The following is a 14288-nucleotide window of genomic DNA, read 5'->3' as shown; positions in this document are numbered from 1 at the left end:
CATTTCAAGTCACACACTGCAAGAACACCACATCACAGACCATTTAGCTACTATTAGCAATGCAGCATGGTGATAATCTATTCAAACACTAAAGGAACATGCTGACTAATAGAAGCAGAGGTGTGTGTGTGTGTGTGTGCACGTGCATGCGTGTGTGAGTGAGTGTGGACTAGCCTGATTTTTTTCACAGTTCTAGGACCTCTAGAAAGGGTGGACCCCACAAAACAGTAAGCTACTTTCAGGTCTCCTGTGGGATGTTAACAAGGATGTGGGTGTGTGTGTGAATGATCATTAGATCCAAACAGAATTTACTTTGGTTACTTTTGCAGCCATATTGGATTTTGAACTCTGGGTAACTCTGACACTCCCAGTCAGAATCAAAACAGTGACTTGGTGAATTCCAACTTCAGGAACATCTGTACAAATTGCCAATCCTGTCAGTATTTAGCAACCTGAAAAAGGTGATATAATTTACATCCTTAAAGGTTTGTTCAATAATTGATTAATTTATTGATTTGTTGTCAAGTTATTGGAGACTTTACAGAATTTGATGTCAAAATAGAGTGGAAAAATCCTGGACATGATGTCAACATGAAAGCCAAACATTTGTGTTTCACTGTAGGAGTACCCTGAGAAAACCCTCACATGAGCTGAGAGAACATCAAACTGAGCCCAGGAAGTCTCCCAGTGGGTTTGGTTCATTTCCCTGTGGACATTTTGACCCAGATGAGCAGAGAAACCCTGAATGTGTCCATGATGGCACCATTCTACACAGACATTCATCAAAACAAGCAACAGAAACAGAAATGGAACCCGGTCCTCAGAAACACGGTTCTTCTGTTCATAAGCAGAGAAAAGCATTTAGAAAGATTCAGTCAAGTTTTGTGTTGTTAGCTGTTAAAAACAACATGATTTGTTCATTTTATAAACATTCCTTTGTTATAATGATAAAACTTGGATTATGTTCATATGTTCATGAAAGCACTGGGTTTTGTTTTGTATGAGTAACAGGAGGATGGTTTTCTGTTTCATTCCTGTGTCATGTTGAGTTTTACTTTACGAACCCACATGCAAGAACACAATCAGAGAGAACGATAAAGTGCACAATAATCAGTTTATTGAAGTCAGGGGAGGGGTCAGGACGCGACTCCTGGTGCTGATGACCGGGTCGTCTTGCTACCAACGGGAGAAGCAGGGTCAGAGCAGTGAGGAGAAAATCCTTCGGGAATATTCCAGAGTCTGTCTTACTTGGAATGAGGGGGGTTCCACCAGAGAGGGATCGACGAGAGGAAAGGGTGGACACACGAGGGGTGGCTTCTGACCGGTAGCACCGACAGCGTCGAGGGAGGACACAGGAGGTAGGGAATCCACAACGAGGGGAGCACAGGCGCGCACTGAACTCGGGGAGGACTGCTCTTCGCCAGAACCGCGAGGGAACAGCAGGATATCTGACGAGGAAGACAACAAAGGGTTAGAGCGGAACAGATCACAGAGAGCCTGGTTCTGGAACGAGTTGTTACCGAAGTAAGCAAACACTCAGGCGATGAGACGGAGAGGAGCTGCTGCTTAAATCCATAATCCACGCCCTCCAAAACAAGCTGCAGGTGTGTAGACGGGTTGAACTCAGCAGCCTTCCAGGGGCTCTGTCTGTTGGCGACCTCTGGTGGATGTCATGAGGAATGCCAGTTCCAACGGCAGGAAAAAAAAAACTCAAACCAAAAAAAACCCAAAATAAAACGGAAACAAAATGCAGACCCTGACATCCTGTATGAAATAATATTTACAGGGTAATAATTTCCTTTGTTCCATAGTTCAAAGCATTATTTTATTATTTTATTCATGACTAACATACAAGATCATGTACATATATGAATTTGAGGACATATGAAGTGTATTAGGAATATTTTCTCACATAACGTGTATGTATTTTCTGTGTACGGACATTTCGGTGAAAACAGGAGTTATGGTTTATTTTTCTTTCATTTTGTGTAATGAGTAACGGTTCCTGGATCTCCATCTGGCTCCATTGCACCAGTTTAAACCCAACCAGGAAGGTTTTAAATCAAACTCACCGATTATGTGAAATATGTTAATTTGTCCTTTAAAAGTGAGGAAATCATATTGTTTTCTCCCTACTTAATATCCTTGAACTCATCAGATTTATTTTAAGCTAAACAAACTTTGATGACACTTCTATTTAGATTTCTTCCCACATATATTTTCATGACAGCAACATTCCTCCCCAAGATGTTTTATGTATGGCAAGAAGCAGTGACTTGTGGCCCAATCGGCTTGCCATACACCGGTTTATTTCAGGAAAGAGCATCTTGGTGATTTTTATGATTGCATATATATCTTTTGTCATAACTTTCAGGAATGAGCTGTGAAAGGACTTCCTGAATCTGTCAGCTGGCGCTTCCTGTTGCCAGCAGCTTATTCCTGTTCTAACTTCTCTAATCCAGCCCTGGTTCCTCTATTGGCCTCTTTGTGTTTGAATGAACTGAACAAAACCAACTAACTCATCGTGTTTACAAATAAAGAAACAAACAGATTAATAAACTCAGATTATACATTTTAATTCGCTCTAAAGTTTCCCAAACAGTAAATATGAATCTTTTAAAGGACTCAAATTATCAGCAGTGACTGCAGAGTCTCTACAGCTTCAGGCTTCTCTGTGATGTGATTGGAGGAGCTTGAACCAATCACATCGCTCTCAGTCAGAAAGGGGCGGAGTCTTTCAAAGAAACAAGAAGTTCCACCAACATCTTCCCAGAAGCCCAGAGCATCACAGAGACGGAGAGCGGCGCTGGAGCTCAGCAGGTAACCGGTGGCCTTCCTCCTCCTCCTCCTCCTCTTCCTCCTGCTGCTGCTGCTCGCTCTGTACTCTGATCATGATCTTAATACTTTGACTAGGACAGCAGGATGGAGGGAGTGAGCGAGGATGACCTCTGCTGGCTGCAGCTGGATGACTTCAGGATGCTGCTGATTAAAACCATCGACCCGTCCAGAATCACTCCTTACCTCCGCCAGTGCCAGGTACTCTTCCTCCTCCTCCTCTTCCTCCTGACCAGCTCTGGGCTCCTCACGGTCCTCGGTTCTGATTGGACGTTGTTCTGGTTCCTGGCAGGTGATCAGCGCTGAGGATGAGGAGCAGCTCTTCAACGACCCCGCCCTGGTCATCCGCCGGAGGAAAGTCGGTACGTTCTCACAGTCCGGATCCAGTAAGACCAGAACCTGAACCAGAACCTGAGTCAGAACCTTTCAAACACGGCTGCAGCTACAGTTATCATAGTGATCAATTAATCTATTGATCTGATTATTAATCAGTCGAATCAGAATCTTGGTGGATTCTGCAGATTCTTTTATTTGTGATTATTTAATGTTAGAAACATGGAGGAGTTTTGAACAGATTTACAGAAAAGGTTTTTTTATCTTAAACGATGGAAAATGTAGATTTGTTTCGTTCAGGTTTAATTCCTGCTCTGTTCTTTCAGCCACTGTGTAACTAATAATCGATTACTAAATTAGTTGACTATTTTCCAGTAATCGATTAATCATGGTTCATCGTTTGGACTTTTAAAGATTTAGTTCAGACGTTAACTGGGTGAAAAGATGTTTCACCTTATTGATCAGTGATTATATGTTTTATCATAAAATCTAATCTGCTTTTCAGTCATTAAGTAAAAATCTGTTAAATTTAATGAAATATTTGTTTTGCTCATATTTCTGATTGGCTGTCAGTTAAATTTAGAACATGAAGTGGAAACATTTCTGTCAAGAAAAAGACAGAAAGAACCGGAGAACCTGCAGCAGAACCCCTGAAACCAGACAGCATGAGGCAGATTATGCTGAGCAGCAGGAATAATCTGTGGGATTATTCATGGAGGGGAACAGTTTGGGTTTTACGATGGTCCTGTGAGTTCAGTCATAGTGAAGCATCACATCAGGTGATCATGAATGTGGAAGTTGTTGGAATATAATTTACCGATCTGATGTAACGCTGCTTCCTGCTTCCTGCTTCACTTCTTTTCTTTGCTTCTGGTATCAAACAGAAACTCATCCAGAGTTTCAGGATCCGGTTTGTTTCTTCTTCTTGTGCGTTACAGTGACAGGAGAGCTGGCCTGAAGAAACGGGACTTTTCCCATTCAGACAAACTACCAGACTCTGGTTCAGCCACTGCAGTTACCTAATGCATGTTGCTAATTTATCCATCCATCCATCCATCCATCTTCTTCCGCTTATCCGGGGTCGGGTCGCGGGGGTAGCAGCTTCAGAAGGGAGGCCCAGACTTCCCTCCCCAGCCACTTCTTCTAGCTCCTCCGGGGGAATCCCGAGGCGTTCCCAGGCCAGCCGAGAGACATAGTCCCTCCAGCGTGTCCTGGGTCTTCCCCGGGGCCTCCTCCCGGTGGGACGTGCCCGGAACACCTCACCAGGGAGGCGTCCAGGAGGCATCCTGACCAGATGCCCGAGCCACCTCAACTGGCTCCTCTCGATGTGAAGGAGCAGCGGCTCTACTCTGAGTCCCTCCCGGATGACTGAGCTTCTCACCCTATCTCTAAGGGAGAGCCCAGCCACCCTACGGAGAAAACCCATTTCGGCCGCTTGTATCCGCGATCTCGTTCTTTCGGTCATGACCCAAAGCTCATGACCATAGATGAGGGTGGGAACGTAGATCGACCGGTAAATCGAGAGCTTCGCTTTTTGGCTCAGCTCTCTCTTCACCACGACGGACCGGTACAGCGCCCGCTTGACAGCAGACGCTGCGCCAATCCGCCTGTCGATCTCCCGCTCCCTTCTTCCCCCATTCGTGAACAAGATCCCGAGATACTTAAACTCCTCCACTTGGGGCAGGACACCCCCCCTGACCCGGAGAAGGCACTCTACCCTTTTCCGGCTCAAGACCATGGCCTCGGATTTGGAGGGTTAGGGTTAGGGTTAGGGTTAGGGAATCCGAGGTTCGACTATCCGACGGACCCTCCTCTCCAGGACCCCTGAATAGACCTTGCCAGGGAGGCTTAAGAGTGTGACCCCTCTATAATTGGAGCACACCCTCCGGTCCCCCTTTTTGAACAGGGGGACCACCACCCCAGTCTGCCAATCCAGGGGAACTGCCCCCGATGTCCATGCGACATTGCAGAGTCGCGTCAACCAACACAACCCTACAACATCCAGAGCCTTAAGGAACTCCGGGCGGATCTCATCCACCCCCGGGGCCTTGCCACCGAGGAGCTTTTTAACCACCTCGGCGACCTCGCCCCCAGAGATTGGAGAGCCCAACCCAGAGTCCCCAGGCTCAGCTTCCTCAGTGGAAGGCATGTTGGTGGGATTGAGGAGGTCTTCGAAGTACTCTGCCCACCGGCCCACAACGTCCCGAGTAGAGGTCAGCAGCACACCATCCCCACTATAAACAGTGTTGGTGCTGCACCGCTTCCCCCCCCCTGGGACGCCGGATGGTGGACCAGAATCGCCTCGAAGCCGTACGGAAGTCTTTCTCCATGGCCTCTCCAAACTCCTCCCACGCCCGAGTTTTTGCCTCAGCAACCGCCCGAGCCGCATGCCGCTTCGCCCGCCGGTACCCATCAGCTGCTTCCGGAGTCCCACAGGCCAAAAAGGCCCGATAGGACTCTTTCTTCAGCCTGACAGCATCCCTCACCGAAGGTGTCCACCAACGGGTTCGAGGGTTGCCGCCGCGACAGGCACCGACAACCTTGCGGCCACAGCTCCGATCGGCCGCCTCGACAATGGAGGCACGGAACACGGTCCACTCAGACTCCATGTCCCCCACCTCCCCCGGGACGTGTTCGAAGTTTTGCCGGAGATGGGAGTTAAAGCTCCGTCTCACAGGGGATTCCGCCAGACGTTCCCAGCAGACCCTCTCAACACGTTTGGGCCTGCCAGGTCTGACCGGCTTTCGCCCCCACCACCGGAGCCAACTCACCACCAGGTAGTGGTCAGTGGACAGCTCCGCACCTCTCTTCACCCGAGTGTCCAAGACATACGGCCGCAGATCCGATGAAACGATGACAAAGTCGATCATCGAACTGCGGCCTAGGGTGTCCTGGTGCCAAGTGCACATATGGACACCCTTATGCTTGAACATGGTGTTCGTTATGGACAATCCATGGCGAGCACAGAAGTCCAGCAACAGAACACCGCTCGAGTTCAGGTCGGGCGGGCCGTTCCTCCCAACCACGCCCCTCCAGGTCTCACTGTCATTGCCCACGTGAGCATTGAAGTCCCCCAGCAGAACAAGGGAGTCCCCAGGAGGAGCACTCTCCAGTACCCCCTCTAAGAACTCCAAAAAGTGTGGGTAATCTGAACTGTCGTTCGGCCCGTAAGCACAAACGACAGTCAGAACCCGTCCCCCCACCCGTAGGCGGAGGGATGCTACCCTCTCGCTCACCGGGGTAAACCCCAACGTACAGGCGCCGAGATGGGGAGCAACAAGTATGCCCACTCCTGCCCGACGCCTCTCACCTTGGGCAACTCCAGAGTGGAAGTATGTCCAGCCCCTCTCAAGGAGACTGGTTCCAGAACCAGAGCCGTGCGTCGAGGTGAGACCGACTATTTCTAGTCGGAACCTCTCGACCTCACGCACTAGCTCCGGCTCCTTCCCCACCAGAGAGGTGACATTCCACGTCCCAAGAGCCAGTTTCTGCAACCGAGGATCGGACCGCCAGGGTCCCCTCCCTCTGCTGCCACCCATCCCACACTGCACCCGACCCCTTTGGCCCCTCCCACGGGTGGTGGGCCCATGGGAGGGGGGGCCCATGTTTCCTCTTCGGGCTGAGCCCGGCCGGGCTCCATGGGTAAAAGCCCGGCCACCAGACGCTCGCCATCGTGCCCCCCCTCCAGGCCTGGCTCCAGAGTGGGGCCCCGGTGACCCGCGTCCGGGCGAGGGAACACCAAGTCCAAAGTTTTCCTTCATCATTGGGGTCTTCGGGCTGCTCTTTGTCTGGTCCCTCAAGGCAGACCTGTCTGCCTTGGGTGACCCTACCAGGGGCATGAAGCCCCAGACAGCATAGCTCCTAGGATCATTGGGACACTCAAACCCCTCCACCACGATAAGGTGGCAGCCCATGGAGGATTGTTGCTAATTTATTCATATTAAATTGTATTCTGGAACTTGGTTCATCTTAACTAATGAAGTTTCATTAATTAATGTTGCAGTGGACATTTGTGACCCTGGAAATAATCTGTTCAGGAACATTACAAATTAGAGACGCACCAACATGAAAATGTGGGCCGATATCGAACCGATATTTACCGATATTATATTTATTATTTTGCTAAACTTTTGCCACAATGTAGAAAGGACGACATGTACAGTTAAACATCCCATAATCCTTTGCTGCTTCACTTTAACTGTCATATGACCTAAAAACTAAAACTACAGAACCGAACTAAAACTACAGAACTGAACTAAAACTACAGAACCGAACTGAAACTACAGAACTAAACTAAAACTACAGAACTGAACTAAAACTACAGAACCGAACTAAAACTACAGAACTGAACTAAAACTACAGAACCGAACTAAAACTACAGAACCGAACTAAAACTACAGAACTAAACTAAAACTACAGAACCGAACTAAAACTACAGAACTGAACTAAAACTACAGAACCGAACTAAAACTACAGAACTGAACTAAAACTACAGGACTGAACTAAAACTACAGAACTGAACTAAAACTACAGGACTGAACTAAAACTACAGAACTGAACTAAAACTACAGAACCGAACTAAAACTACAGAACTGAACTAAAACTACAGGACTGAACTAAAACTACAGAACTGAACTAAAACTACAGGACTGAACTAAAACTACAGAACTGAACTAAAACTACAGAACTGAACTAAAACTACAGGACTGAACTAAAACTACAGAACCGAACTAAAACTACAGAACTGAACTAAAACTACAGGACTGAACTAAAACTACAGAACTGAACTAAAACTACAGAACTGAATTAAAACTACAGAACTGAACTAAAACTACAGGACTGAACTAAAACTACAGGACTGAATTAAAACTACAGGACTGAACTAAAACTACAGAACTGAATTAAAACTACCTTCTCCAGCAGGAAGCTGGTGTCGTTTAAACTGCTGTGTTCAGATGAAAATCATTTTTAGATTGAAAGATGAATTCATAGAAAACTGTTAATAGAAAACATTCGACTGTAAACATCTATAAACTCTGGATCTGTGATTCAGGCAGAAATTTATATTTTATACTTTGATTCATCAAAATGTTTTAATTTGTAAATTTGGGTCTGACTGGTGTGTTCCCAGTAGCTCTGACTGGTCTGACTGGTGTGTTCCCAGTAGCTCTGACTGGTCTGACTGGTGTGTGCAGGAGCGCTGCTGGACATGCTGCAGCGGACCGGGATGAAGGGGTACACGGCGTTCCTGGAGAGCCTGGAGCTGGACTACCCGCAGCTGTACAGCCGGATCACGGGGAAGGAACCCAACAAGACCTTCAGCATCCTGATCGGTCGGTCCGGTTCCTGAGCCGGCCCGTTCGGACCCGCCCGCTCTGACGCCTTCTGTTCTGTTGGTCCAGACACGGCGGGAGAATCGGGCCTGACCCAGTTCCTGATGTCGGAGCTGAGCCGCCTGCAGAGGGTGCTGCAGGACGAGCGGAGGCGGCGCCAGGAGGCCTGCTCCGTGGCCCAGGAACAGGTTGGCATGGCGACCGCTGGCCCGCGGCCAGGTGAGTGCGTGTGTGGCTGAACCAGGTGTGTGCGGTGCAGGAGGCGTGGTCCCGGCAGCAGAAGCTGAAGGAGCGGGAGCTGAAGAAGCTGACTGAGCGCGTGCAGAAGCTGCGTGAGGAGCGCGAGCAGCTGACCGAGGAGCTGAAGAAGCTCCGCCTCCACAACTACAACCTGATGGCCGACGTCACCAGCCTGACGCAGGACAAGAGCAACGCCCTGCTGGCCAACAGGGACCTGCAGATAGAGGTCGGCTGACCCCCGACCCTCTGACCCCGGAGCCCTGGCGCCCGCTGACCTCTGACCTCTGTGTGCAGGTGGAGCGTCTGAAGCACACGGTGCTGCGGGCGGAGAGCGAGACGCGGCTGCTGAAACGGAGGACCGTGAGGCCGCTGCAGCAGGTACCGACCCGCCGCTGCAGCAGGTACCGACCTGCCGCTGCAGCAGGTACCGACCCGCTGCTGCAGTACGGGAAGCCAGGAGGGCCAAAACTCACAGCTTCATCAGCCGGACCGGTTCGGTTCTGGGAAAAGTCTGGTTCTGATGGAAGGAAACTTTCATTTTTCCTCCCAGCAATCAGAGAAACTCTGGATGTTTAAATCCTGAATGTTTTCAGAAAACCCAAAGAGATCTGTTTAACCCGGATCCGTCTGTTTGACCCGGATCCGTCTGTCTGACCCGGATCCGTCTGTTTGACCCGGATCCGTCTGTTTGACCCGGATCCGTCTGTTTAACCCGGATCCGTCTGTTTGACCCGGATCCGTTTGTTTGACCCGGATCCGTCTGTCTGACCCGGATCCGTCTGTCTGACCCGGTTCGGTCCGTCTCTGCATCTCCAGACGATTCTTGCCGTTTTCTGCTTCCACACCAAACAGGAAGTTGGGTCATGTGACTCACTTCCTGTTTGCGCTAAAATCATTTCTAATTTTCCACCAAATGTTCTCAGTTACATTTTTATGGTGAAATAAGGAAGTTCAGTCTGCAGTACGCTAACCATACGATCCACCTCTGAACCTGTTACTTTGACTGGACCAGCCGCAGCTGGACTCCGTCCTTCACCATAGAAGAAGAAAATGAAGAACGAGGCTGAACTGAGCATCACCTGTCCTCAGGTGATGCTCAGTTCCTGCGGCTCCCGGGTCAGAATGAGGCAGTTTAGAAATATTTCACTCATAAATATTAAAATGTTCATAATTCCCCGGCGGGTTGTGAACTCCTCCAGTTTCAGCTCTTCTTCTGTCTCCAACTCGTTTCCTCCTGACTTCGCTCCGTCCAGCGTCCCATGATGCTGCCGCCACCGTGCTGGGCCACAGTGTGATGCGTTCAGGGTCAGAGTTCACAGACAGCAGAAAACATGTGATCAGGTGTCCTCCATGATGGTTTGATGACATCACTGTGTTTCTGTTTTCATTTTGCTGATTTTCCCCTCAAGCTGCAGCTCAGATTAACATGCGAGTCGATCTTCCAGAGCAGAATCCTGACTCCGCCCTCTGACGCCTTTCTTCAACTCAACGACCAGGAGGAGCAGCAGGAGGCGCCGCCTCCGGGGAAGCAGCAGGAGGAGCTGCAGGAGGAGAAGAAGCCGGACAGGAGGGAGGAGCTGAAGGAGGGCCAGCGGCTCGGCCGCGCGTCTCCGCAGATGAACCTCCTGACCACCGTGTTCAGGCTGAGGAGGGAGCTGCACAAGGCCGAGGAGCAGAGGGCAAAGGTGAGAGAAGGAGGACCGGACCGGAGCAGACTGGACTGGACTGGACTGGACTGGACTGGACTGGACTGGACTGGACTGGACTGGACCGGACCGGAGCGGACTGGACTGGACTGGACTGGACCGGACCGGGCTGCACCAGGCCAGGTTGTTTCTGCAGGCAGCGATGTGTTCAGGGACATGAGCTGCTGCAGGAAGGGTCAGCTTTGATGCATTCAGGTTCATCGTTACTTTAACTTTCATGCATTTCATTTAATTTCCTTCATATTAAATCTGTTCAGTTTAGGACTGAAGCGATTATTTAAATCATTATTGACTAATTATCAATCGATTAATCGCTAACTGATACAGATTCTTTTTATATATTAAATTTTGTATTTAAGATAATAATTAGTTTAAAAAGCTGTTTAGCTTCAGCTTCTGTAAAGACGGAGAAACGTTTCCTGTCCTGATGCGATTAGTAAAGTAAAGACTTGCTGTGGATCAGAAGCTGGGAAACGTCTGATGCATTCAGGGAAGCTTTGGTGATGCATTCAGGTGCATTTGTCTCCAGGATTAATCCTAAAATGTTTCATGTTCATGAACAACGAGGTGTTGTTCATGGTGCATTCATGGACACATGCAAGTTCAGTTTTTTCCAGCTGTGATGCATTCAGGGCCCAGACAGAAGCGTGTGTTTGTTTCAGAGCGTGGAGGAGAAGGAGGAGCTGAGCCTCCGCTGCGCTCAGCTGAAAGGAGACGCCAAGATGTACCGGCAGCAGAGCAAGCAGACGGTCCGGCAGCTGGAGGAGGTGATCCGAGAGAGGGACAAGGTGAGGAGGAGGAGGAGGGGAGGACGAAGAGCAGGTCGGTGATGTCACTGACTGTGGGTGGTGTCCAGGCTCTGGTGGCGCAGGCGCAGCAGCAGGAGGAGGCGCGGCTCCACCTGCAGGAGAAGGACCGGTACAGGGAGCGCGTCCGGCAGCTGGCCGAGAAAACAGACAAGCTGGAGCTGCTCCTGCTGAGGTCACAGGGGGAGGAGCTCCAGCTGAGGACACGCCTCCGCAAGATGACCTTCAACTCCCAGCAGGTGGGTGGGGGCAGGTTGATGATGTAATGGTGATGTAACGATGACGTAATGACGGCGCTTCCTTCAACAGTTTGAGAGGAACTTGAGCAGTGAAGAAGACGAGGCAAGCGAGAGCGCCGCTAAAGGTCAGAAACTTTTAACGATGTTTCGTTTTGTCTGAAGACAGAAATATGATGTCACACCTCCAGGTTCAGATGGTCACATGATCAAGTTGAGACGCCATCATGGCCGTCAAACATCGATGATTTTTGACGGTCATCGATGATCGTTTATTCCTGCGTTGGCTGGCAGGGCCGGCCCAAAGCATAAGCAAACTAAGCAGCCGCTTAGGCCCCCAGGGCCACTAGGGGGCCCCTCAGTGGAGCTGATTTTTTAATTTTTTTATTTGGTAATAATTTCTGTCTTTATAATATTAAAAACACACAATTTCACTATGAAGTGTTTTGTTTTTACAATAATATATATTTGATAATCTATGTAGAAATCATTATTTTATTGATAAAAAGAAAAACATAAATTGCTCTTGGGGCCCCTGGTGGCCGCGGGAGGTACCGCACGCTGTGCAGTCCAAAGGTCAGAAGGTCAGAAGTTAAGTTAACAAAACTATGTCTCAGAAAAGGACTGAACCTCCAGGGAGGGAGAAAAGAAAGAGGAAGAATAGAAAAAGCCAAGATAAAGGTTTGTTTTAATGAGCCTTGCTAATGTAATGTAAAGTAAAAGATTAGTAAAGCTGCTAACTTGATAGCGACCCGGACCGGACCGGTCCAGTTCAGCAGCCAAACATTTATGCTGGAGTCTTTGTGTGAAACTGAGTTTAACTTTAAATGAGTTGATTCTCATGGTGGCTCTGGATATTTCTGAGCTATTTTGGCTTCAAACCGTGTTTGATAAAGTTTGATAAGAATAATTAAAACTTGTCAATGTTTGACGTTGTTAGCTAAATGTTTTTCCGTCAGGCTACAAGCTGCTACATGATGAGCTGCTCTATGTTGTTTGCTGCTGAGCAAAATCATTTAGTGGCTAAAAACATTATTTTTACATCAACTTCTAAGTTATGAGAAACTTCTGTTAAAATCATTTGAAGGCTCAGAATCAGACCGGTACCGGTACCGGTCCACTTTCTCAGGGGAGAAAAACTCACCTGGTATAAATTAAATTTTAGATATTGGAGTAACGCTTAAGAGAAATTAATTTAATCAAAGAATGTCATGAATATGTGTAGAGCTGCACCGATTGCAGTTTTCTGGCCGATCCCTGGTTACCGATCTTTAAAAGCCTGACCTGCTGATTTTGGCTGATATGAATTTATTTTGTCTGAAATGTTGCTAAATGTAGCAAGAAAGTCTCTGAGTTGGTAACAGTGAATATTATTGACTGTAAACGTTCAGACCTGGTGGGTCGGTCAGTCAAACGTCTCCCTGCAGAGCAGAAGAGGACAGAGATGATTTATAAACCTTTGCTGATTAAGTTAAGATCAGCTTCACATGTAAGTATCAGCTGATCACGATGCCCCAAAATGAAGGAAATCGGCTCCCAGAAATCAACTGGTGGATAAATCAGTTGGTCAATAAATGAATCTTATTAAACATGTTTATAATGTAAACAGCTAGAGATGCAATAAGTTTATAGCAGGTGTGTGAATGACCTAATGATCGGACTGCTGACTGCAGCCGGTCCACTTTGTTAGCAGAACTAGAGGGACCCAAAACCACATTTGGCTCGGGGCCCCATGGAGGATTGGACCGGCCCTGGTTCCGGTTTCTCCTCGTTCAAGTCGAGCAAACTGACCAGCAGCATCATCATCATCTCACCTGGTCAGATAATAAACTGTGTTATTTAGAACCAGCTGGCCTGCAGACCGACCAGCGAGGAATTACAGTTTATGATTTTCCACAAAATACCAATAAAAATGTTGGTTAAAAACTTTTGGGTGAAAATTGAAGAGTTGTTGTGAAGGAGGAGCAGAAAGGGGGCGCTGTCCCTTTAAGGCTACCCTTTATGCTAGAGCGGCGGGGGGGGGGTTAAAGGAGGATGATGTGAAAGGCAGCCCGGTCCATTCCGCTGTTCTGACTGTCCGGTTCTGGTTCTGGTGGTCCAGGCAGCAGCGAGGAGGTTCCCAGCGGGACGTCGGGGGAAAACGAGGAACCGGCCGCTCCGCCGCAGGAACACGGCCCTCCAGCAGGGGGCCCCAGGGAGTCGGACCACAGGCCCAACAATGTTGCATCATGGGTAACGTTGCTGTAACACCAGAACCGGATCGCGGTGGAAACGGACCGGGTCTCAGCCGAACTCTTGCCTCCTCTGTGCAGGACGAGCAGCCGGACGGCGGATTCTTCACGCTAAGTCGGCCCAACTTCAGGTGAGCGGCACCTTGTTCTCCACGCTCACCCGACCCGCAGAACCTGACGCCTGGTTTTCGGTTTCCATGACAACAGGAAGCGAGCCCTGAGGTCAAAGTTCCCCAGCGGAGAGTCGGTGGCCTGTAACGTGGGGGACAGCACCGGCAGTGAGTCGGACTGAGGTCGGTCCACTGGTTCTGACCCAGCAGCAGACTCGGTTCTGATGAGGATCCGGTTCGGTTCTGACGACGTTTCACCAAAACAAACTAATGTTTCCTGATCTGATCTTTTACAACTTCTGAAACATTTTCTGTTTCTCTTCAGATAAATAAATGTTTTATTTCTGAGAAACTGAACCGGTTTATTTAAATATTGGACCCGACCTCCAGACCAGAACCTTCAGGTTCTCACCTGGTTTGCAGTTCGTTTAGCTTCTGTCTTAATAAAACTAAATCAG

General features: G+C 48.7%; 1 protein-coding gene and 1 long non-coding RNA gene across 5 annotated transcripts; one reads left to right on the top strand and one right to left on the bottom strand.

Annotated features, from left to right (window-relative positions):
• Positions 1 to 485: 485 nt before the first annotated feature.
• On the bottom strand, positions 486 to 2264 carry LOC116729187 (uncharacterized). Of its 2 annotated transcripts, XR_004341104.1 has the most exons (3): positions 1521 to 2264; positions 1249 to 1448; positions 1096 to 1176 (listed from the first exon to the last, which is right to left on the bottom strand). It is a non-coding gene; the product is annotated as an uncharacterized LOC116729187 (long non-coding RNA). The 2 variants fall into 2 exon arrangements; XR_004341103.1 differs by having other exon boundaries at positions 486 to 1448.
• Positions 2265 to 2707: 443 nt separating this feature from the next.
• card9 (caspase recruitment domain family, member 9) lies at positions 2708 to 14187 on the top strand. Of its 3 annotated transcripts, none has more exons than XM_032577558.1 (14): positions 2708 to 2820; positions 2914 to 3036; positions 3128 to 3197; positions 8364 to 8501; positions 8571 to 8689; positions 8761 to 8967; positions 9036 to 9119; positions 10238 to 10426; positions 11110 to 11235; positions 11304 to 11492; positions 11563 to 11617; positions 13591 to 13721; positions 13802 to 13851; positions 13928 to 14187. In XM_032577558.1, the coding sequence occupies exons 2-14, from the start codon at positions 2923 to 2925 to the stop codon at positions 14010 to 14012; spliced, it is 1557 nt and encodes a 518-aa protein (XP_032433449.1). In that variant the 5' UTR covers positions 2708 to 2820; positions 2914 to 2922; the 3' UTR covers positions 14013 to 14187. The 3 variants fall into 3 exon arrangements, with proteins under 3 accessions (XP_032433449.1, XP_032433447.1, XP_032433448.1); XM_032577556.1 differs by having other exon boundaries at positions 10187 to 10426; XM_032577557.1 differs by having other exon boundaries at positions 2721 to 2820; positions 2919 to 3036; positions 10187 to 10426.
• The last annotated feature ends 101 nt before the right edge of the window (positions 14188 to 14288 follow it).

Source organism: Xiphophorus hellerii, chromosome 12, assembly GCF_003331165.1.
Source record: "Xiphophorus hellerii strain 12219 chromosome 12, Xiphophorus_hellerii-4.1, whole genome shotgun sequence".
Classification (NCBI taxonomy): domain Eukaryota; kingdom Metazoa; phylum Chordata; class Actinopteri; order Cyprinodontiformes; family Poeciliidae; genus Xiphophorus; species Xiphophorus hellerii.
This window is presented reverse-complemented; position numbering and strand designations above follow the sequence as displayed.

Bases quoted from the DNA above. Each gene is read 5' to 3' on its own strand.
- card9 (XM_032577556.1), top strand. From the start codon at position 2,923: ATGGAGGGAGTGAGCGAGGATGACCTCTGCTGGCTGCAGCTGGATGAC. The intron at 3,198-8,363 runs GTACGTTCTCAC...TGGTGTGTGCAG, and splicing joins CATCCGCCGGAGGAAAGTCG to GAGCGCTGCTGGACATGCTG. The intron at 13,852-13,927 runs GTGAGCGGCACC...CCATGACAACAG, and splicing joins CTAAGTCGGCCCAACTTCAG to GAAGCGAGCCCTGAGGTCAA.